Source organism: Macaca nemestrina, chromosome 17 (genome assembly GCF_043159975.1).
Source record: "Macaca nemestrina isolate mMacNem1 chromosome 17, mMacNem.hap1, whole genome shotgun sequence".
NCBI classification, from domain to species: domain Eukaryota; kingdom Metazoa; phylum Chordata; class Mammalia; order Primates; family Cercopithecidae; genus Macaca; species Macaca nemestrina.
The window spans coordinates 3,972,691-3,995,740 of NC_092141.1; the positions used below are offsets into that span (position 1 = coordinate 3,972,691).

Below are 23,050 nucleotides of genomic sequence, written 5' to 3' on the forward strand. Positions count from 1 at the left end.
AGGACTTACTGGCCATGCAGAGCAGCGTGTGAACGAGCCACATCCTAGCTGGAGCTGGAGCAGAGGCAGCTGCGTGGGAGCCGAGGCAAGTGAGACACATGGGCCGTGGCCCACTCAGCTTCCCCTCAGCCAGGAGGCCAGGAGGCGGGGACAGAAGCACACACACCAGCAACGACCCACAGGCAGATAGGCACTTTTAATCAGACAGAGACACTCTGGCTCATACACAACCAGCCATGTGGCTTCCTCAGTTGTGGGCTGGACTCTAGGAGCTTTGGGACCACTGTCAGCCCCACTCTCCCACCCACACTTTGATGGAATGGGGAGCTGAGGTGTGGCCAGGGCCGCAGTTCTGGGTGTCCTCAGCAGAGCCGGAGGTGCAGGAGCAACACGAATCCAGCCTGCCGTCCATATCCCTTTGAGTCGGTCCCTGTCCGGCCTCAGAACCTAGCACCAGACATCTCAGCCCAGCTTCCAGCCCAGGGTCCTCAGTGGTGGTTGCCTCAGCACTGAGACAGGGGTCCTCCTCCCATAGGAAGTGCCCCCCCGAGTCAAAAACTGGGCTCCTGTACCAGCCCATGCACTCAAGACCCTGGGGCTCTGGAGGGCCAGGTGAGTGGAATCACCGCCTCGATTCAACGCTGGCTGCATTCGTCCTCTTTAAAACCACGAGGACAGCATCCTGATGCGGAAACTGATTGAACAGGACTCTGAGTTACCAGAATAACAGAAGTAGTAAAATTCTATCCATCTTCCAACACACCTCTGATCCATCCCAGCATTCCACAGAACACGCCATTGACAGTTTGCGGTCGTATTTAACTGCTGTCAAATCTGTACTGTGTGACCAAGTCTGTGAGATGGACGGAACTGTCTCCTGCTTCCCTGCTCCCCAGGCTGCTGGGAGCGCAGAGCGGTGCCGTCACACAGAACTCTCCGCAGGGATGGAACTGTTCTAGGTCGACACTGTCCAGGACGGTACTTACGAGCCACATATGGTACTAAACCCTTAAAATGTCACCAGAACAACCGATGAACTGAATTTTCTATTTTATTTAATTAAATTTAAAAAGGCAGGCCATTCCAAGTCTCTCTCACATGAGTGTCTGCAGCCCCAGGGAGGGAACTCTGAAAAGTGAATGTGTTAACAGAGTGGACACTGGTGTTGACTTCATTACTAGATAAAAATCCACGTTATTTTGTTTCTCGCATGGAAAGGTTGCTCGGCTAAGGTTCTGTGAAGATCCGATGACATTTCCAACACTCTGCCTTGTCTGCTTTGCCGACAGAATGCTTACGACTACTAGATCTTGCTCGGTGATGTGAGATTACAAGTCACCGGTTTTCATCCTGCATGAAACAGAAGTTAAACAGCAGGGAAGTTAACCAGCTGTAAAAGCAAAATTCCAGGTCTGGTGGTTTTCCTGCCAGGTCATGATGAAACCATCCTACTTCTGTTGAACCCTGTCCCAGGCGGGGTCGGGACCTGTGGCCCACAGCCTGTCTTCCCAGCGCTTCAGGGCTCGTGCCCTCCTCCCCCGTCACTTCATTCTGAGCTCCAAGGGCACCGGGGAGAGTCACAGGGGTCTCCTCTCCCCAGCACTGGCCTAAAGCGGGAAGAGAGCAGCCCAGTCACTGTGCAGATCCCCGGAAGGGCAGGGCCAGAGCCCAGACTGCAGCTCACTGATTGCTGAGAGAAGCCTTTGTGTTTGGAGTGTGAACGGCAGGGTGCCTCGGAGAAGCCAGGAAAAGCTGATGATTGGCTGCCGGACAGGGAGCAGGGCCATTTCTGTACCTTTGCAGACTTCTAGAACGCTGACTCATCCTGCATCCATCCAACATGTATTTATCCAAGCGTCAGTGCCTCTGGTCATGAGACACACAGGGGTCCGCAAAGCCCTGCTGACGGTAGCTGCTCTCCCCACAAACCCAAACTGCACCCCCAAGGTCAGCGGGCTGTGTTGAGTAATGCTCCCCGTCACAGCAGCACCTCGCACAAGGCTGGGTGTTTGGCAAATACATACATAACCAAAACACATGTGAATGTGGTTTGCCAACTCACGTTAAACAAATATTCCGGGACCAACTCGAGGGACACAACGGAAACTGGACTGTACTCTTCACAAACATCCGTGTCATGAAAGACACAGAAAGGCTGAGGACCTGCTCCAAATGACAGCAGGCTGCGGACAGGATAACTAAAGGCAGCGCCTGATCCTGGATTGGATCCTGGACCAGAAAAACAACGGCTTTCAAAATCGTGATTGGGACGGTTGGCACATCTGAAACTTGAACGACAAATGAGCAACTCTTGGGCCGATCAGAGTATGACACATTTCCCAACTTTGACAGCTGTACCATGGACAAGTGAGAGGCTGTCCCTGTTCTTGGGAAGCGTTCACTAAAACATCTTATGGATAAACGAGCATGATGTATACAAATAACCCTCAAATGATTCACGGTTCAGAGAGGACAGGAAGAAAAAGGGGTGAGGGAAGAAAGAGGGAATGAATGAAAGAGAAAACGTGGCAAAATGTTCTTTGTGGTACCCTGGAAACTGCTGTGATTTTGAAATGATTTCAAAACAAAGTTTTATGTATTTTTTAATGTTTTTCTTCCCCCCCTTGATACCAGGAAGAATAAAGTTTTTAAAATGGCCAGGTGCGGTTATAGTCACAGTTACTTGAGAGGCTCAAGCTACTTGGGAACACTTGAGCCCAGGAGTTTGAGTCCAATTAGACAACATAGTGTGAACCTGTCTCTTTAAAAAAAAGTTGCAAAAATGTCCACGGATGGAGGAGACGTGCTTGGTGTCAGGTGAAAGGGCTGTCGATCAGGCACTGTGGCTCACGCCTGTAATTCCAGCACTTTGGGAGGCCGAGGTGGGTGGATCGCCTGAGCTCAGGAGTTTGAGACCAGCTTGGGCCACATGGTGAAACCTTGTCTTTACTAAAAATACAAAAAATTAGCCGGGTGTGGCCGCGTGCGCCTGTAGTCCCAGCTTCAGGAGGCTGTGGCAGGAGAATTGCTTGAACCTAGGAGGTGGAGGCTGCAGTGAGCCGAGATTGCACCACTGCACTCCAGCCTGGGCGACAGAGCAAGACTTTGTCTCCAAAAAAAAAAAAAAAAAAAAAAAACAGAAAGGCCTGCCTGCTGTCTTCAGAGTGAGTCAAAAGCACTGAGGCACAGTCTTCAGAGGCAGGAAATGGTTCTATTCCCCCACTTGCCTTCTGAGTCTTAGGAAGCCAGAAAGAGTGACGACATTGCTGAGACTAGAGCCTAGGGCTGCAGAGCAGTGGTACTCACGGCCTTTGACTGAGCGCTCAGTAGGATTGCCCTGCTCAGTGCCAAGGCCTCACACGCGAGCCCTGATTGGAGCCTCTCAGCCACCTACAAGGTCAACCCGATTCCTCAGATGAGGATGCTGCCTCCGAGAGGCCACAGCAGGAAAGAGCAGAGCTGGGACTCCAAACAGGTCTGCTTCCTCCAGAATCACGATTCTGAGCCACCACAAACTCTCCTGCCTTCAGCTCTATTGGTGTGTAAACTTTCTGTTTTTTGAGATGGAGTCTTGCTTTGCCGCCCAGGCTGGAGTGCGGTGGTGCTTTCTCGGCTCACTGCAACCTCTGCCTCCTGGGTTCAAGCGATTCTCCCGCCTCAGCCTCCCCAGCAGCTGGGACTACAGGCACCCGCCACCACACCCAGCTAATTTTTGTATTTTTAGTAGAGACGGGGTTTCACCAGTCGGCCAGGCTGGTCTCAAACTCCTGACATCAGATGATCCCCTGCCTTGGCCTCCCAAAGTGCTGAGATTACAGGCGTGAGCCACTGTGCCCAGCTAGGTGGTGTGTAAACTTTAAAAAAGCAGAGATTTCTTCCCACAAATGCAGACTGGGATCTCCACATGACCAGGTGCTGTGGACTGAACTGTAAATGCCCTCCAAATGCATATGCTGAAGCCCTAACCCGCCATGTGGCTCTTCTTGGAGATACGGCTTTTAGGAAGTAATTAAGGTTAAATGAGATCATAATCCAGTAAGATTGGTGGCCTTACAAGGGCCGTGTGCAGGCACCAAGAAAAGCCTACGTGAGTAAGACAGCAAGAGGGTGCCCACCATGTTGGCATCCTCTGGCCTCAGATCTGTGGGGGACTGAGGGGGTGATGGGACAGGGAGAGAACAAGGAGTGGATTCTCTTGTCTTTTCTTAGAACTAAGTGTCTGGGAGTGGGAGGGCTGCACTGGGTGCTGGGACCAAGGGTACAGGGGCTTGGATCTCTTGTTTACAAGCCCCTACTTCTTTCCTGCTGTCTAACCCATACTCCTGAAACCCCTGATGCTCCTTGGAAAGGAGAGCAAGGGTCCTCAAACACACATGAGCACTAGAAGGAAACTGGAGCTCATCCCAGTTGAGCCCTCCATTTGACAGACAAGGAAGCTGAGGCCCAGGGAGGTGAGGGGACTTGCTCTGTCTTTCCAATTGAGTATGTGGGGCAGAAGGAGTCCCAGGGTCCCAGCCCCAGCTGCCGTCCTATTTGACTTTCCCCAACAGGCATTCTACCTGAGCTAAAAGATGCTGCCTGCCTCTCACAGGCCCTCTGAGGAGAAGATGGCCACATCACAGGATTGAAAACTACCACGAAAATCCTAGGAAGGGAAAGGAAGATGAGAATTCTTTTTTTTTGAGACGGAGTCTCACTCTGTCACCCAGGCTGGAGTGCAGTGGCGCAATCTTGGTTCACTGCAACCTCTGCCTCCCGGGTTCAAGTAATTCTCCTGTCTCAGCCTCCCAAGTAGCTGGGACTACAGGTGCCCGCCACCATGCCCAGCTAATTTTTGTATTTCTAGTAGAGACGGGGTTTCAGCATGTTAGTCAGGCTGGTCTCGAACTCCTGACCTCAGGTGATCCACCCACCTCGGCCTCCCAAAGTCCTGGGATTACAGGCAGGAGCCACCGCGCCCCGCCTGATAATTCTCTTCTGCCACTGGTGTGGGCCTCTCGACCTCGCTAACCTACGCCGGCCCAGAGGTGAGGGTGACAATTTGAGGTAACACAAAGTCTCAACTATTTAAGAATCTGGTCATCCAGAGAGGGCCCCTGGAATTGCTCAAATGAACAGGTAAGAATCCCGAGGCAGGGTACTGACCTTGGTAGGCGAAATACAACCTGTACTCTCGAGTGTTATTGACAATACAGCAAAATTCCACGTTGATGCCTCACAACTACTTAAAACAGGCTTTTTGAAGCAGCATTTCCCTAACCACTCCCAGTAACAAAGTTCTGTGAAATGTTCAGAGAGTTTCATCGGAAAAAAAAAAAAAAAAAGGAAAAAAAAGCTACAATATTTCTTCTTCTAAGATTTATTTTATAAACACGTAAGAAAAGTTCTAGATATTTATTGCGGGTCTGGTGATGCAGTAACAATCTGGCTTGACGCAAGTGTGCCATTCTCAGTATCAAAAGCATTCTCTTCTTTTAGTTCGTAAAAGAAAAAAACATGGTTTAACTTCTAATTATTAACTTCTTGTTATTATAAGGTTTAAAAGCAATTACTGGACTTAGGTATCAAACTTATTTGTGTAGCAACTAATTCACCCGTGAAGCCAGAGTTTGCCGTGGCTTCACAGCAAATTTTGACTTAAATCTAAAGTGCGTGTTAGCATCTCACCATCACTTAATGCTTCGAGTGAGAAGTTTGAGGAATGCTGCTTTAGGCAAAACAGCCACTGCAGGAATGAGCTCTGTTCTTTTCACCTGCTCTGGACTGCCGTCACTTTCCTCACCAACAGGACCACAGGCTTCAGAACTGGCTCAGCCGTCCTTCTTTGGGGCCTACTGCCTGCCTGCCAGCTTCCTCTACGTCTATCCTGGGACAGATGAATCCTTTTCTAAAACACATTTTGGACTATCTGCATGATTCCCTAGCAAACGCTTTAGAGAGCCTGGTCAGCTTCAGCTCCGACATGGCCGTATCATTAAAATGTGAAGTTTACTCAGGTCTATTTAATGAGATTTTTTTTTCTTATACAAGCATATGCACCTCTGAATAATTAATCGTCCCTTTTTCGAATCTGGGGCTCTCATCTAGAATCAGACTAACCCGCAGACAGTGATGCCGGAGCTGTGCTGCGTTACCACAATTCATTCAGTTACCAAACACTTTCGCAGCACTGCTCACTCTGGGCTGGCCTGACGAAAGGATACAGAGACACCACCACAAAGAACCTGGCTCATCAGGAGCTTGCTTACCGGCTAGAAAGGAAAATACAACATGAAAATAAAGCATTGTACGCACATGGCAGAAAAATGACTAGCCTGTCAGTGGGCCCCAGAGCCTCAGAGGATGGAGCCATTCCTGAGGCTGGAGGGTTTTACAGATTCATCCCATCTTTACACAAGACCTGCTGGATGCCAGGCACGCTGACAGGCACCGGGGAAAGCCCAGTGAACAAGCAGACATGGTCCCTGCTCGCACGGAGCTTACAGTCTAGCAAGACAAACTCGGAACAAGAAATTACAGTCCAGTGTAGAGGTGTGCGGGCTTACAGGGTACAGTGATTGGGCATTATACACACATTTCACTTAAACACAATGGTATGTGTCTGAAAAACTTTGTAAAAAAGAAAAACAAATCAGTTGTTTGGGCCATTCCGCTGGCCCCTCCTTCACTCCGTGGGCACAGACAGGAGGGCTGGCGCGGGCAAGCTCACGCCTCTGCTGCCCCTGCGGCCTGCCTCGGTTCCCAAGCTCCCCAAAAGTGACCTTCTCGCCTAAGTGTGCTTCTAACACCTAAAAACAAGTGGTTTTTGCACAACTCAGCCCTAACTGCAGGCCACTCACTTCACCTGGTACTCATCCAAACAGTAATCTGTTCCCACATGGGCAAGAAATGACTACATGGGACCTCAAGATGTTGGTCTTCAATATGGCACCTTCCTTAGATTTCTAAGAGGAATTTCAGTTACCCTCCATTTTCACCTTAGACACTGACCTTAGAACTGAATCCTGGAGAGAGCCAAGACTCTTCTGCGGCAGCGCCATGGGACACAGAGAAGGAGCCTAGACCCTGGCTCTGGAAGCTGGGGATTGCCTCCTAGGAGGGGCCCTAAGACCCTAAGTTGGTGAGGGGAACATTGAGGCGGGAGGGGGAGAAGCCTGGGGGGAAGTATTTCGCTGGAGGTAGAAACAGTTCTGTGCACAGTCTGGAGGGCTAGTGAGATCGAGATGCATTCAGGGAACTGGTGAGCAGAGGGCAGGGGAGATGGGGAGAACAGGCCAGGGACACTGCCAGAGGACAGACCTTGGCGAGCCTTATAAAAAGCTATCAAAAAGGGTGGAATTGATGTGTGTACGTATTTTTTGAGACAGGTCTTGCTCTGCTGCCCAGGCTGGAGTGCAGTGGCTTAATCATAGCTCACTGCAGCCTTGAATTCCTGGGCTCATGCGGTCGGGAGTGTGGAATTTCTTCTCAGTGCAATAGTGAAGCTTTGGAAAAGTTTCACGCAGAAGAATAATCGAAGCAGATTTATATTTAAGAAAGTTCATCCTGAAGCATGTGAAAAGGTGCCCAACATCATCAGTCACTAGGGAAATACAAATAAAAAACCACAATGAGGGCCACGCGTGGTGGCTCATGCCTGTAATCCCAGCACTTTGGGAGGGCGAGGCAGGAGGATCACTCGAGGCCACCAGCGTGAGACCAGCCTGGGCAACATAATGAGACCCCATCTGTACAAAATGTATTTTAAAAAGAAAAAATAAAAATAAAAAACTACAATGAGGTACCACTTCACACCAGAAAACAGTGAGTGTTGGTGGACATGTGGAGAAACTGGAGTCCTCACACACTGCTGGTCGGAATGGACAATGGAAAATGACGCCACTGCCTGGAAAAGCCTCCTGGCGCCTCCTCCAAAGGTTAAAGGTGATCAGGACCCAGCCACTCCACTCCTAGGCATAAACCCAAGAGTCATGAAAACACCTGTCCATGCAAAAACTTGTATGGGAATGTTCATAGCAACATTATTCATCATAGCCAAAAAGTAGGGCCAGGTGCGCTGGCTCACACCTGTAATCCCAGCACTTTGGGAGGACGAGGTAGGCGGATCACCTGAGGTCAGGAGTTCAAGACCAGCCCGACCAACATGGTGAAACCCCGTCTCTACTAAAAATACAAAAAATTAGCCAGGCGTGGTGGCACGTGCCTGTAATCCCAGCCACTCTGGAGGCTGAGGCAGGAGAATCGCTTGAACCCCGGAGGCGGAGGTTGCAGTGAGCTGAGATTATGCATTACAGCCTGGGCAACAAGAGCGAAACCCTGTCTCAAAAATAAATAAAAAAATAAAAAAAATATATGTATATATAATATATATATCCCAAAAGTAGAAACTCAAATGCCCATTAACCAATAAGTGGATTAAAAAAAAAGTGGCGTACCCATAAAATGGACTATTATTCGTTAATTTTTGAAAACGAAATACTGATACATGCTATGTGACAGGGGTGAACCCCAAAAATATGTGAAGAAGCCAGTCACAAATAGACACATAGTATATGATCCCATTTATACGAACTGTCCAGAACAGGCAAATCCAGAGAGAGAGAAGGAAGATCAGTGGTGGCCAGAGGCTAAGAGGGAAGACGGAATAGGGAGCGCTGCTAATGGGCTCAGGGTTTCTCTGGGTGATAAAAATGTTTTACAATTGATAGCAGTGCTGGTGCACAACTCTGTAAATATACTGAAAGCGACTGAAGTGTACACTTTTAATGGCTGAACTGTATGCAGATTTTATCTTAATTAAGCTGGTAACAACAACAAAGGTCTGTCCCGGCTGCGGTGTGCAGAACGGAGAAAGGGCAGAGACCAGTGAAGAGGCTGCCGTACAAATGCAGCTGGAAAGGACAGTGGCTGAAGTACGGGGAGGGGTTCACAGGATCAGACTACAAGGGGGCCAGAGAAGGAGACTCCATCCTGCGGTGGACGCCACAAGTTCTCCTGGGTACCTGGTAACTCTCCAGAGAGGAGAGTGGGAAACAAATGAGGTATCTGCAATTACCATCAAGCAGCAAACATGGATTTAAAATCTCCTACCTATGAGACTAAGAGGGATACACAAAGTGGGTAGCCCTGTGCCCACATGTGTGGGGAGCGTCCAGGGTAAAAGCACGCCCAGCTGCCTGCCAGAGGCCTGTCCTGACTATCCATTCTCACTCCGAAACGCCAAAGAAAAGGCCTCGTCATTCAGGACACACTCAAGATGTTGCAAGATCTGAGTGACTGAGAGTGGGCTGAAGGGTTAGAGAGGCTAATAAGGCCAGTAACTCCGAGAAGTAAAATCGTCAAACCTGCCTTTCCGGGTTCTCTCTGTGTGTCTGTGAAAACTGAAGGCTACTCAAGTGTGTATTTTTCTTGGTTAGATCAAAGACCCAGTTTCGACTGCACACCACCTCCTTCCAGAATGTCTTTGCTGATCTCCAGCAAGAGACTGGTGAGTGCTGAAAGGCCATGGAACAAATGGGCCTGAGCTGCTGGTGGAAAACCAAAAGCAAAGTCTGTGAAGGGGCATATTCTAAACCCTGCAGAGGCCATGCCAGCTGGGACCCTGACCACAAGACATCTCTGCGCCATTGCAGAACGAGAGACTGCCGGGATGGGAACAGCCCCTGTCCACACCTCATGCTCGCTCTCAGTTGTCTCCTCGGCGCTTCCTCCAGCCACCTGCAATAGAAATTCACGCAGGCCAGCCCACCGCCATCACAGCTTGGGAAGAATAAACCGCCACTGAGACGCACCAACAAAGCCAGGAATTCTGGTACCAGCTCACTCAACTGCTAGATGGGAAAACTGAGGCCCAGGTCCATAGCACAGAGCCAGGGGTTGGCATCCAGGTCTCTGATTCTCAGACCCCCGCACTTCTCACTCTACCAACTCCCCAACCCCTGACCCTTCTTAAGAACCTGGCTCTCGGCCGTGTGCTTCACAGGGAAAGGAAAGCTGAGGAATCTCAGATGCCTTAAGTCTCAACTGGCGGAGAAACCAGAACCATCTCTCTCCTAGAATCCTATTAGGAAGCTGAAATATATCACAGTTATATGCTCTAATACTCTAAAGGGAGGGAGAAAAAGCAGGTTAATCAACAAAATATGGGACAATACAGGTTTTGTTGCAGCTCTCAAACCTTGCAGCCCTTTTACTTCCTTTATTAATAACAGTGTTCTGCGTTCATTCGTGCCACAGTGTAATCAACTATCAATGCGACCATTAGCTCGGCCGCAAGTACCGATCGCCAGGATCCAGGCTGCACTGTGTGAGGAACAGCCCAGGCAGGTGAAGAGTTGTGACATCGCAAAAAGGCCCACGGCTTACGACCAGCTCTAACTCCCATGTTCCAGCAAACCGAAGCGAAACACTGTTTCTCAAAACTGCAGAGGAATACAAAATTAAATACTACAAAACAAAAATCAGACAGCAAGAAGAAACAATCTACCTCCTCCTAATGGTAAAATAATCTGAAAGGAGCTTAAAAATAAATGAACTAAAATTTTCATAACTATTATCTTTTCTGCCAAGTTTTAGGATGTCTTCAGGTGCCACAACTTGGGGACAGAAAGAATAAATATCAATGTATCAACTTCTAGAGTGATAATAAACAACAGGACCCATCTTAGATGGATGGATTTTTTTCCTACTGGAGCCAAAAAGCAAGCTGAGCTCTATGTACAACAGACAGGCTATACAACTAGAAGCATTTAAAAATAATAAGACTCCTCTCTCTGCCTTCTTCCAAAGAATAGAATATATATTTAACAGCACAAAAGAAGACACCACTCGAGCTTCCCCTTTAGCCAACAGGAAGAACTTCCACATATAAAAATTAAAAATTTAAACTTTCAAATCATTTGTGTTTTAAACATAATACAGACTTAAAAATTCTTTAACATTAACCCATAATCCCACCCCCAGCACAAAAATCAACCCCAAATCCAGACGTCACAGTTTTTTGTTCCTAAAAATCCCACAGCACTGAACTTGATCTTCACATCAAGCTGACAGCAAGTAAGAGGCCCATGACATGAGCAATCCCCGAGGGAAGAACGGAAGCACAGTCAATGCTGCAGCTCTTATCTACCTGGGCGGCACTGGTGCACCTCTGAGGTCAGGTCGGTGAGATTCGCCCCCACACTAGGGTCCCGGAAGGGTGAGCTGGCTGCTTCCCTCCTCTTCCCCCTCGAAGGATGTCCAATAAGCACCTGGGAATTGACTTTTCTTGGGAAAAGGGTGCTGGTAACAGCTGTCAGGGCCAAGGCAATAGTGAGAAGTTCAGTTCTCTGCTCTTTGGATGAACTGTGTAAAACATTTCTTTTAAAAGACACAATGTTAAAAATATTAAGAAAAATGTCTACAAAATCTGGAGGGCTGCCTTTTTCTCAAAGGGTAAAGCCTGTGGGGTGATGGGAAAGGAATCGAGGGCCCAGAACTACAGCTCTGCAGCGAAAGGTAGAGACGCCCTTGAAAATGTGTCCCATTCTTAAGACGTCTTGCCGAAGTAGCAAGAGCTGAGAGGGTGACTGTGTGAGCAGGAGCGAGAGGGCGCCAGCTCCTGCGGGGGAGGTTCCTACTGCGCGCCCCACCCTGTGCAAGAAGGTCAGGTTTTAGGGCAGTTGCCATAGGCCCCAGGGGCCTCAGGACTCTGCCTCTGAACCAGAGCTGCTTTCCCGACTAACTTCAATCTGGAGAGATGGTAAGTTATCTAACCGGCTCTTCTTTTGGCGAGACTGCTCTTTCTCCTTAATCAGAGCCCCCCACGCCCTTTGCAGCTCGGAGTCGTCTTCCTCAGCGCCAGGTGCCCTGTGATCCACTTTCTTCGTATTCTTTTCTTTGGTCTTGGGTGCAGATCCTAGGCGAGTCCATAAATTACCTGTTTGGATGAGATGGCATTTCACTTTCACAGTCAGCACTAAGAACCAGGGTGGTACTGAGGGGTCAGTGGCACTGCCAACACCTGCTGTGCAGGAAACGCCATCACAGTGCAGCTTTGGGTAGGTAAAATCTCATTTCCTGGGCCGCAGCCCCTGGCCTGCAAACAGAAGGGTCTGGACCCAGCAGGGGATTCTCACCGTGGGGGACAGGTCAGGTCCCTCCCTGTCACCAGGCACATCAGAATCACCTGAGAGGCTGTTTCTTCCTACTCCTGCCCTTCCCTGCTGAGATACCACCCGGTGTGCCAATCCATTCTGCCAGGAGTAGGCCATTCCCAGCTCCTTTCCAGCTTCAACATTCTACAAATCGATGGGCCTACTATACTGTAACATTTCAGAAATTCTGCCCACCATCCATTACTTTTTGAAATATATTTCATGAAAATTGAACAACAGAGAAATATGTGTTTAGAATTTGGTGGATAGCCACATTATAAGGCAATTAAAAGTTGTTTTTGTTTTTGAGACAAGGTCTTGCTCTGTTGCCCAGGCTGAAGTGCGGTGGTGCTGGCACCCACCACCACGCCCGGCTAAGTTTTGTGTTTTTTTTTTTGAGACGGAGTCTTGCTCTGTCACCCAGGCCGGAGTACAGTGGCCGGATCTCAGCTCACTGCAAGCTCCGCCTCCCGGGTTTACGCCATTCTCCTGCCTCAGCCTCCCGAGTAGCTGGGACTACAGGCGCCCGCCACCGTGCCCGGCTAGTTTTTTGTATTTTTAGTAGAGACGGGGTTTCACCGTGTTAGCCAGGATGGTCTCGATCTGCTGACCTCGTGATCCGCCCGTCTTGGCCTCCCAAAGTGCTGGGATTACAGGCTTGAGCCACCGCGCCCGGCCAAGTTTTGTGTTTTTAGTAGAGACAGGGTTTCGCCATGTTGGTTAGGCTGGTCTCGGCCTCCCAAAGTGCTGGGATTACAGGTGTGAGCCACCGTGCTGGGCCTAAAAGTTTTATTTATAAAGTTTATAAAATGTGGCAAACAACTACGATAAAATGCTATGTGAAAAAAGTAGGACTTGTATGTGGACAAAGACCAGAATAGCTCACATGAAACTAAAAAGATTTGTGCCAAGCAGAAAGAACCAGGAGTGTGCTATTTTTTCCTATGTTCTAAGCATTCCTTACTGTTGAGATGATGCTGATGCTGATACTGATGATAACTATAATGGAAAAGGAATAATCACTTATGTTTGTCATGGGCTGTTTCTTGCCGTCTGCTCCAATACACCCATTGTCCTCTGCTCTCACTGAATCCCCATTCCCATCGGTTTTAAGTGTTACCAACCTGATTTCTTCTCCCGAGTATCGGCGTAGAGGCCTTTAATATCTTGCCTGGGAACACCGAGCCTACTATGCACATCAGAAGAGGGCTCTCTCCGAACGACTGGGTTACTACTAAAAGCCTTTTCCGGAGAATATGGTCTTTTTCCTAATCGCTGGCGTATATCTGAAAAAAGAGAAGAATTGCACCAGTGACCATGTGTGTGCTTTATGCTCAGAACCAGCCGCCTGAGACCTCTACAGGATCTGGCACTAACCCCTGCCCTGCCCCCCAAGTGAGGACACAGGACCTGACAATCAGGCTGCTACGTAGTCTTCCTTTGTAGTCAGTATGGATATCCCTAGGAAAATTCGGACATAGGGGCTGTCAGAGGAAAAATCCTCAACTGACTGCTCCAGAACTAAATTTCTGAAGAAACAACCATTTTTTTTTTAAAGCAGAATCAAGCAGACTAAATAATTTACAAAAGTTTCAGCAAACAAAAAATCCCGTGAGCTCCCGGAAAGCGGAAGGCACAATCTTTGAACATGTAAGTCGTTTCCAATAAACGTATTACATTTACCCAGTAAATACAAAGAGACTGGAAAAAGCAAAGGATCCCTCAATCCCCCCAGAAATCTGCCTGTCCTCTGGGGTTCCCTCTCACAACGACAGCAACAACAGAAACACACTCATTGGCAAGGCCCTGTGCCGAGGCCTCCTCTCACTTTAGCTTCTCTTGGAGAGCAGCACCCTGGTCTCTCCGGTCACTGAGGCCTGAGCTCCTTTCCTCCAACGCTTCCTAGCACTGAGTCTTCCTTCACAAGACTTCCTGTTCTTTATCCATTCTGTCTCCACCGACCTAGTTCAGGCTCGTTACTTTTTTAACTCTCTACCCCACCCCACTCCACCCTCAAGTTATCTTTCTAAAACAGATATAAGATCAGGTTACTTCCCACGTAAAAAAAAATCAGGTTTGCCAACAGAGATCCTACCCTCCCCAAAGCCTGGCTCTAACGCTACTTTCACTGAGAAACCTTTCGCAATTTCCCTAGTAGATCTATGGTGGCTCTGCGTCTCCTCCAAAGGCTTCTGACATTCCTAGCACCTAGCCCAGGGTCTGGCACATAGCAGATACGGCTGAAGACCTGCGGAATCAGTGTTTGAACATACAAATGATCTAGTTCAAACTCTTAACCATTCAGACAACCACCCAACTTAATTTCTATTATTCCTGGATATAAAGTATACCAGTGTCATAGAGTCAAATATGGTCGGCCCTCCTCATCCATGGGTTCCACATCTATAGATTCAACCAACTGCTGATTGAATACATTTGGGGGAAAAAAATAAAACATAACAGTACAGCAAAAAATAATACAAATTTTACAAAATACAGGATAAGAATTTATACTGTATTAGGTATTATAAATAATCTAGAGATGACTTAAAGTATATGAGAAGATGTGTGTAGGTTATATGCAGATAATATGTCACTTTATATGAGGGACTTAAGCATCAATGGATTTTGGTATCTGCAGATTTTGGTATCTGTAGGGGAGCGGGGAGGGGGTCCTAGAAGCAATCCCCCAGAGATACCAAGGAATAACTAATTATTTGGAATGAAAATATTTAAAGCTAGTTTTTCAGAAGTCTGATTATTTTTCATCTCCTAAATTTCCAACACCTAGCCCACAATTTAGACGTGATGAACCAGGACAGCTACATCAGTTCACAGATTGCATGTTTTACTCAGGGACCTATCTCTGCCCCAGTCTGCTTTCTGGAGCTCAGAATCCAGCCAGGAATCCAAGAGAAGAACAGTACCTGATTTAGTACTGCTGACTGGTGGCCGCGGACGGGAGTGCTGACGCTTCTCATCTAGTAGATGTCGGACATCTGCAAATTTCTCAGGTGGTAATTTGTTACCAATTCGGTTTTTGATATTGCTTGAAGATACACTATCTGCCCTCATGGAGTTCCTTTAAAAAGGGGGTAGGATGGGGCACAGTTAACCAACTTCAACTGTGAGACAAGGCCCAAACAACAATCTCATACTTTGGAGGAAACAATTTAAGAAATCCAGTCTAATATGGCCACCATTCACTTACAAATCCATAAACTTATAATTATTTGCTTATGGAAACCATGATCTGCCCGCTCTAAAGAGACTGGTCCGAGTAAGCAGGTTTTCGAAGGTGGTTTCCACACGTGTATGTGCTATCACAGAGCACGTAACTACAATCCCCCTCTTCCGGGACAAATGTTAAGTAGAGGCCTACAAAGGGATTGGGGCTTCCGCTCACACATGCTGTGATTTGGCTGTAGTCAACACACGGTATAGTCTACAGTCTCTCTCTTTAAAGGGCAGACTTCTCTTCTAAAGAGATATGATACCATGCTAGGTGCCAGCACCGTTCCAGCAGCATTCTCTACCAGAAAGTTCTCTGAAAACTAAAAATGAGAATGTGGGGCCTGGCGCAGTGGCTCATGCCTGTAATCCCAGCACTTTGGGAGGCCGAGACGGGTGGATCACGAGGTCAGGAGATCGAGACCATCCTGGCTAACACGGTGAAACCCCGTCTCTACTAAAAATACAAAAAATTAGCTGGGCGTGGTGGCGGGCGCCTGTAGTCCCAGCTACACGGGAGGCTGAGGCAGGAGAATGGCGTGAACCTGGGAGGCGGAGCTTGCAGTGAGCCCAGATTGTGCCACTGCACTCCAGCCTGGGCGACAGAGCCAAACTCTGTCTCAAAACAAAAAAAAGTGAACAGGCCAGGCGCGGTGGCTCATGCCTGTAATCCCAGCACTTTGGGAGGCCAAGGCGGGTGGATCACGAGGTCAGGAGATCGAGACCATCCTGGCTAACACGGTGAAACCTCATCTCTACTAAAAATACAAAAAATTAGCCAGGCGTGGGGGCGGGCGCCTGTAGTCCTAGCTACTGGGGAGGCTGAGGCAGGAGAATGGTGTGAACTCAGGAGGCGGAGCTTGCAGTGAGCCGAGATGGCACCACTGCACTCCAGCCTGGGTGACAGAACGAGACTTGTTTCAAAAAAAAAAAGGAAAAAAAAAACCCTTCTGGAAAAAAATAAAGCAATACTTACCATCTTTTTAAACACGTATATTGTTTGTGTAATAACTAGACTTTGAGGAATTTATTTAGTTAGTGCAATTGTAAGAAAATAGAAACCTAAAGTCCATCAAAAAGTAATTGGTTAAATAAATCATAATACTTTCAAACAACAGACTACATACACTTGAAAAAAATAATGTCTACAATATGTTAAGTGAAAAATGCACAATGCAAAACTATAAATAGCATAACCTCATTTTTATAAAAAATACACTTTTATACAAATACATCTATAGCTTTTCCATGTGCCATATATACACACACACACACACACACAAATAGCTGAAAGGTCATTCGCCAAATTGCTAACAGTAGTTACTGTGGGGAAAGAGTGGGAATACAGATGATTGTCACTGTCTAGGTTGTCTGTTGTTTTCATAACAAGACTCACTGCTTGTACAGAGGAAATATTGGAGGCGTTTATTAAACTCCTACAAGGGACTGAAATCAGAATAGATAAAAGATATAAAATTAGGAGGAATTAAGAAGTTATAATTTAAAATCAAATTTAAAGCTAGCATTGATAAAACAAAGTTTTACCTAATACTTTTCAACTGAGACTCCACTTCATCAGCATACATAGTCATTTTCATGCTTTTCTTTGGTGAAGGGGTGGAAATCATTTTCAGTTCTAGATCATAGTCCATTTCATCTGAGTCTGAGCTGCTGGCACTGGATCGTCTAGACGCACTCCGCTCCCGGGGCGGCTTGAGGGCCGGGAGCTCCTCGTGGTACTCTACCACCACTCTGTCATCTGCATCCATGTCCTGGTCTTCTTCCTCCTCTTCCTCCTCCTCCTCTTCCTCCTCTTCAATGGGTTCCTCGGGAACATTCACTAGCCCTGAAGAAATTAAACCAGAAAACATTAGGAAAAGCACTAAAATTAATAAGTATGATTTCCACTCTACATTGGCGACCTTTTTAAAACGGGGGGTTCCCACCCCCGACATTTTATTGGAGCGCTATCTATAACAGTGCCGCACGGACATTACTCTGATACTGCAACAGGAGGATGGCTAGGTGAAGTACGACGCAGCAGCCTAATCAAATACCACAAAGTCATTTAAAACACAACTGACCCTTGTTATTCACAAATTTTGTATTTGCAAATTTGCCAAATTTATTTGTAACTCCAAAATGAATACTTGCAATGCTTCCATGGTCATTTGCTGGCACGCACAGTGTGGCAAAAAAATCTGAGTCACCAGGCACACACACTCCCAGCAGAGGTCAAACAAAGCAACACTCTGCCTTCCTGTTTCATCTCATGCTGTAAACAAGCGTCTGTTTCAGTCCGACTGACGAGTGCCGCATTTTTCACACTTGTGTGCCTGCTGCTGATGTCACTGCTTAAAATGGCCCTGAGTGTTGCGCTGAAGTGCTGCCTAGCGTTCCAAGATGCGAGAGGGCACTGATGTGCCTTGTGGAAAAATACCATGTCAGGTAAGGTGTGTTCAGGCATGAGTTATAGGGCTATTGGCCGTGAACTCAACGTTAACAAATCAACAATGTATCTTAAATAAGGTGTCTTTAAAGAGAAACATATGTAAAACAAGGTTACATATTATCAACTGACAAAAATGATGTGACCAGAGGCTATGTGCATTCAGTATTTGCTAATTCAGCATTCACAGTGACTTTAGAGAACATAAGCACCATGAATAATGAAAATGGAAAAATACGATAAACGAAAGAAGTAGAATATAAAGTATATGTTCACAAGAGTTATACTACTTATTATGAAAATACACACATGGGAAAAATGTAAGATGAAATTAGTCATCATACAGGGTACTAGAAATAGGGGCAATTTGCTTTTTAATTTCCTTAATATGGAAATAAAAAGTGTATGATGAAAATATTTTAAAGTAACTAAAATTGGAAAAGTGTAACTGTGTAACAGAAAAGTGTATGTGTTATTATTATTATTTTGAGACAAGGTCTTGCTCTGTCACCCAGGTTGGAATACAGTGGCACAATCTTGGCTCACTACAGCCTTGACCTCCCAGGCTCAGGCAATCTCAGCCTCCCAGGTAGCTGGGACCACAGGCATGTGCCATCATGCCTGCTCTGGCTAATTTTTTAATTTTTTGTAAAGACAAGGTCTCACTATGTTGCCCAGGCTGGTTTCGAACTCCTGGTTTCAACTGATCCTCCTGCCTTGGCCTCCCAAAGTGCTGGGATTACAGGTGTGAGCCACTGTTCCCAGACTATGTGTATTATTAACATGTAGATCTCAAATACACAATTTTGTATATACACATTAAATAAAATGTCTAGACTTCATCCCTTTCTGTCCCCATTGCAATGATAAATGTGTGTGTATGTTATTTTGTATGCTGACTTGGCTAGTTCTATTAGGCATGTAGAAGATTCCACAGATTAGGCTCAAAACAAGAATAATTCTTTATAAAATATAAATAAAATGGTTCTTTTACAATAAGCACCAAAAAAAGGAGAAAGAAACCCAGGTCATGATATCCCACTTTTCTGAGGCATTCACATGCACAAACCAACACGCACAAAGCACTCAACACAGCAGCCTATTTTTAATACAGAAAAAGAACAATACAATCAGTTCATCTGATAGAATAATTTTAAAAATTGTTTTTGGCCAGGCACGGTGGCTCACGCCTGTAATCCCAGCACTTTGGGAGGCCGAAGTGGGTGGAACACAAGGTCAGGAGTTCAAGGCCAGCCTGGCCAACATGGTGAAACGCCCGTCTCTACTAAAAATACAAAAGTTAGCTGGGCATGGTGGCGCGTGCCTGTAGTCCCAGCTACTCGGGAGGCTAAGGCAGGAGAACTGCTTGAATCCAGGAGGTAGAGGCTGCAGTGAGCCGAGATCAAGCCACTGCACTCCAGCCTGGGAGACAGAGCGAGACTCCATCTTAAAAAAAAAAAATTGTTTTCATGCAGCTGCTGATATTAACAGTAGAAAAATTAGGATCTTAAGGAAAGTTATGTTTTAATTTTTCCTATGTCACATTTTGCCTTTTTTGATAGAACAGCTTTTACAAAATCATTTGACCTCTTTGGGCAACTTAAAATTAATTGTGACTTGACTTACTTTCCTATATGTTGGCAGAGGGTGAGGGCAAGGAAGAGAGGATGATAAAGTTTGGAACCTTAAAAGATTGCATTAAGAATAAAAATATGATTTCAGGAGCCAAACATGTGTCTACCCAAGAGCTGAGCAGGCAACTACCAGAATGCCGATGTTTATACGACGTCAAGCCAACGTCATCCCCAATCAGGGCTCTCTTCTTGATCACGTCCCGCTGAATACGACGGGAATGATATCTTCGCTTCCTGCAAGAATGCCAAAATAAGCACACAATCAAAAACTAATAGGAAGGACCTTGAAATCCACTATTTCTTTTTTTGTGTGTGTGTGTGTGATGGAGTCTTGATCTGTCTCACAGGCTGAAGTGCAAAGGTACCGTCTCAGCTCACTGCAACCTTCGCCTCTTGGGTTCAAGCAATTCTCCTGCCTTGGCCTCCTGAGTAGGTGGCATTACAGGCGCCCACTACCATGCAAGACTAATTTTTGTATTTTTAGTAGAGATGGGGTTTCACCATGTTGGCCAGGCTGGTCTCAAACTCCTAACCTCAGGTGATCTGCTCGCCTCGTCCTCCCAAAGTGCTGGGATTACAGGAGTGAGCCACCGCGTCCGGCCTCACTAATTCATTTCAACTACATGTTGACACAATGTTAGGTACTAACACAGATATTTTAAATGTAACTAACTAAAACTCAGCATTCCCCATCATTTACCACATTTAAGAATCTTGAATTCTTCCCTCTTGTCTTCCTCCCAGTCTACACAGGGTTTAGACATTTCACCACAGAATGCCAACTGAAGGATTAAGAAAAACTTAAATACTATTGCATTTGACGGTTTTGGGCTTACCATGAATTGCTAAGAATTCCTTTCATGCCTCCGTAATTTGGATTCCCATATTTCATGTAATACTGACTTCTTCTGGCTGCTCCAAGCTCCTTTTTGTCATCTACAAATGAATGACAATAATCACCTAGGATTTCCCGAGAGTACGAAGACAATGTTGAATTTTTTTTTAAATGTTTTCCATAGCTGGAATCAGATCAGCGCAATTTGCCAACAAAAAGTAAAAATCCACTACCAACATTCACACTCTGAGTGCCCACTACAGCAATGCAGTGTAGAGGGGACAAAGCAAAATACAGAGATGAACAAGGTTGAAACTGCTGTTTTGGAGCCAAATGACTTAATGGAGAAAACAAAAATAAACAATACAAGATACAAGGTTCCAAGAGGCATAAAAGAGCTTTAGGTCATTACAGGTACTCAGGAATCAAAAAGGCTTTCTCAAAATGGTGGCATTTTTGCCACCCCATGAAAGATGATATTCACTTTGGAATAACATGCCAACAACACAGAATCAGGATTAAGGAAACAGACTATATACAATTCCATGTATTTGGTAAATCATTTTTTCCAGCTTATTGTGTTCCTCAGAATGGCTTAAAAAAACAGCATAGTACTGTACATGTAGAATGTACTCAAATAGCCACTTAAATGAGTAAATGTGGTAAAGATCACATATGTCAAGTTGAAATGTCAGTTAACAGGAAAGAAAGGTGGTCAGTCATCATAAATTTTTGTCCAAAGCAGTAATACAAAGGCCTTCTACAGTTCTTGGACACTCTGACTGTAAAGAACAAACACCACTGTAAATATATCCAGTGCTGCAGGTAAACGTGACAACACAAACCAGCATGTATAGCCCCCAACCCCCAAACCCCTCAAACCATGCCCACCAGCTCCTTGGAGAAATGGCTGATTCCACATGTGGAGCAGGTAAGATGCAAAATGAGTCTGGAAAAGCAAGATGTTTTGCTGTGCCATAAAGAAAGAAAGGGGTTCTACCGGCCAAATCCAAGACAATTTGTAAATTAAAATACTGATATCAGGCTGGGCGCGGTGGCTCACGCCTGTAATCCCAGCACTTTGGGAGGCCGAGACAGGCGGATCACAAGGTCAAGAGATCGAGGCCGGGCGCGGTGGCTCAAGCCTATAATCCCAGCACTTTGGGAGGCCGAGGTGGGTGGATCACGAGGTCAGGAAATCCAGACCACCCTGGCTAACACGGTGAAACCCCATCTCTACTAAAAATACAAAAAATTAGCTGGGCATGGTGGCAGGCGCCTGTAGTCCCAGCTACTCGGGAGGCTGAGGCAGGAGAATGGCATGAACCTGGGAGGTGGAGCTTGCAGTGAGCCGAGATCGCGCCACTGCACTCCAGCCTGGGCGACAGAGTGAGACTCCATCTCAAAAAAAAAAAAAAAGAGAGATCAAGACCACCCTGGCCCACATGGTGAAACCCATCTGTACTAAAAACACAAAAATTAGCTGGGCATGGTGGCGTGCACCTGCAGTCCCAGCTACTAGGGAGGCCGAGACAGGAGAATTGCTTGAACCAAGGAGGCAGAGGTTGCAGTGAGCTGAGATCGCGCCACTGCACTCTGGCCTGGCAACAGAGCGAGACTCCATCTCAAAACAAACAAAAAAATAAATAAAATAAAATACTGATATTATTGGATGATAACCCACTGAATAAAGAAGCCAGGATTCTAAACTGAGGTAAATAAACAAACAAATACGTAAAAACAGAAAGCTCTTCCATAGAGCACCTGTCTACTAGTAAAGAAATGACACAGTCAGAAAGGCGCCAACAGATACTAAAGCTACTGCATGAAGCTCCGATGAGCAACAGCTATTTACATGATTTCAAAGTATCTGCCCACCAATTTTTTATTTTATTCATTTTTTAATTTTTAAAAATAGGGATGAGGTCTTGCTATGTTGCCCAGCCTGGTCTCGAACTCCTGGGCTCAAATGATCCTCCTGCCTCAGCCTCCCAAAGTGTTGCAATTACAGGCATGTGCCACTGTATCTGGCCAGCCCACTAATTTTTAAATTACAAATGGAAAAATAGTAACTTTACAGTGGAAAAACCTAGTGATGATTATCTTAACCAAGTGAATAAAGTGAACGCCCCTAGGACTGGGACGAGTAAGTATCCCAGGCCTCCTGACGTGATGCCTTGAAATGACATGACATTGCTTCTGTGGCACGACTGTCTGAAATGCACAACCCAAATTCAACCACGAGGAATCATCAGACAAACCCAAACTGAGGGACATTCTATACAATAGTAAACCTATACTCTTGGAAAACATGGGAGGATAGAAGTAGTTCCAGCTTAAGGGGGACTAAGGAAACATTACATACTTACACACTCAGTCCTGGATGGATCCTAGACCTGGGGGCTGGGCGGGGAATATATAAAGGACATTATTGGAACAACTGACAAAATTTGAATATCGACTATGGATTAGGTAACAGTACTGTATTAATGTTAAATTTCTTGATTTTGATAAGTGTGCTATGTATAAGACAATGTTCTTGTTCTTTGGAATACATTTAGGGGTGATGGCTTTTGTCTTCAATTAACTCTCAAATGATTGAAAAAACCAATATGTGTATATGTGTATGCATATATACACATACACATTTTAAATGCCCACCAAAAGTCACTGTGTGTAAACAGTCTTATGAGAAGGGAATTAGAACTGAATGGTACATTGGCAATGTTCAGGAGGACGTTGCTGTAATAAATAAAGTTTCATTTTA

General features: G+C 46.1%; 2 protein-coding genes across 18 annotated transcripts in view; both read right to left on the minus strand.

The window, feature by feature from the left end:
• Window positions 1–892, minus strand: part of LOC105474357 (integrin subunit alpha E) — a 96,973-nt gene extending 96,081 nt beyond the window's left edge. For all 11 annotated transcript variants that reach the window (XR_011615319.1, XR_011615321.1, XR_011615322.1 and 8 more), the window contains exon 1: window positions 10–892. Coding sequence is in view for 5 of the 11 variants with exons in the window: in XM_071082147.1 (XP_070938248.1) it covers window positions 10–100 (91 nt within the window). In the remaining 6 variants the exon portion in view is untranslated. The remainder of the gene's footprint in view (window positions 1–9) is intronic.
• Window positions 1–23,050, minus strand: part of LOC105471977 (nuclear cap binding subunit 3) — a 62,199-nt gene that overhangs the window by 18,293 nt on the left and 20,856 nt on the right. For 2 of the 7 annotated variants that reach the window (XM_011724886.3, XM_071082156.1), the window contains exons 8-14: window positions 20,285–20,384; window positions 19,579–19,682; window positions 16,911–17,211; window positions 15,062–15,216; window positions 13,259–13,420; window positions 11,755–11,917; window positions 10,158–11,290 (exon numbers count right to left, since the gene is read on the minus strand). In XM_011724886.3, the coding sequence (XP_011723188.2) occupies window positions 11,182–11,290; window positions 11,755–11,917; window positions 13,259–13,420; window positions 15,062–15,216; window positions 16,911–17,211; window positions 19,579–19,682; window positions 20,285–20,384 (1,094 nt within the window). In that variant the 3' untranslated portion in view covers window positions 10,158–11,181. The other 5 variants (XR_011615324.1, XR_011615325.1, XR_011615323.1 and 2 more) reach the window with 5 other exon arrangements.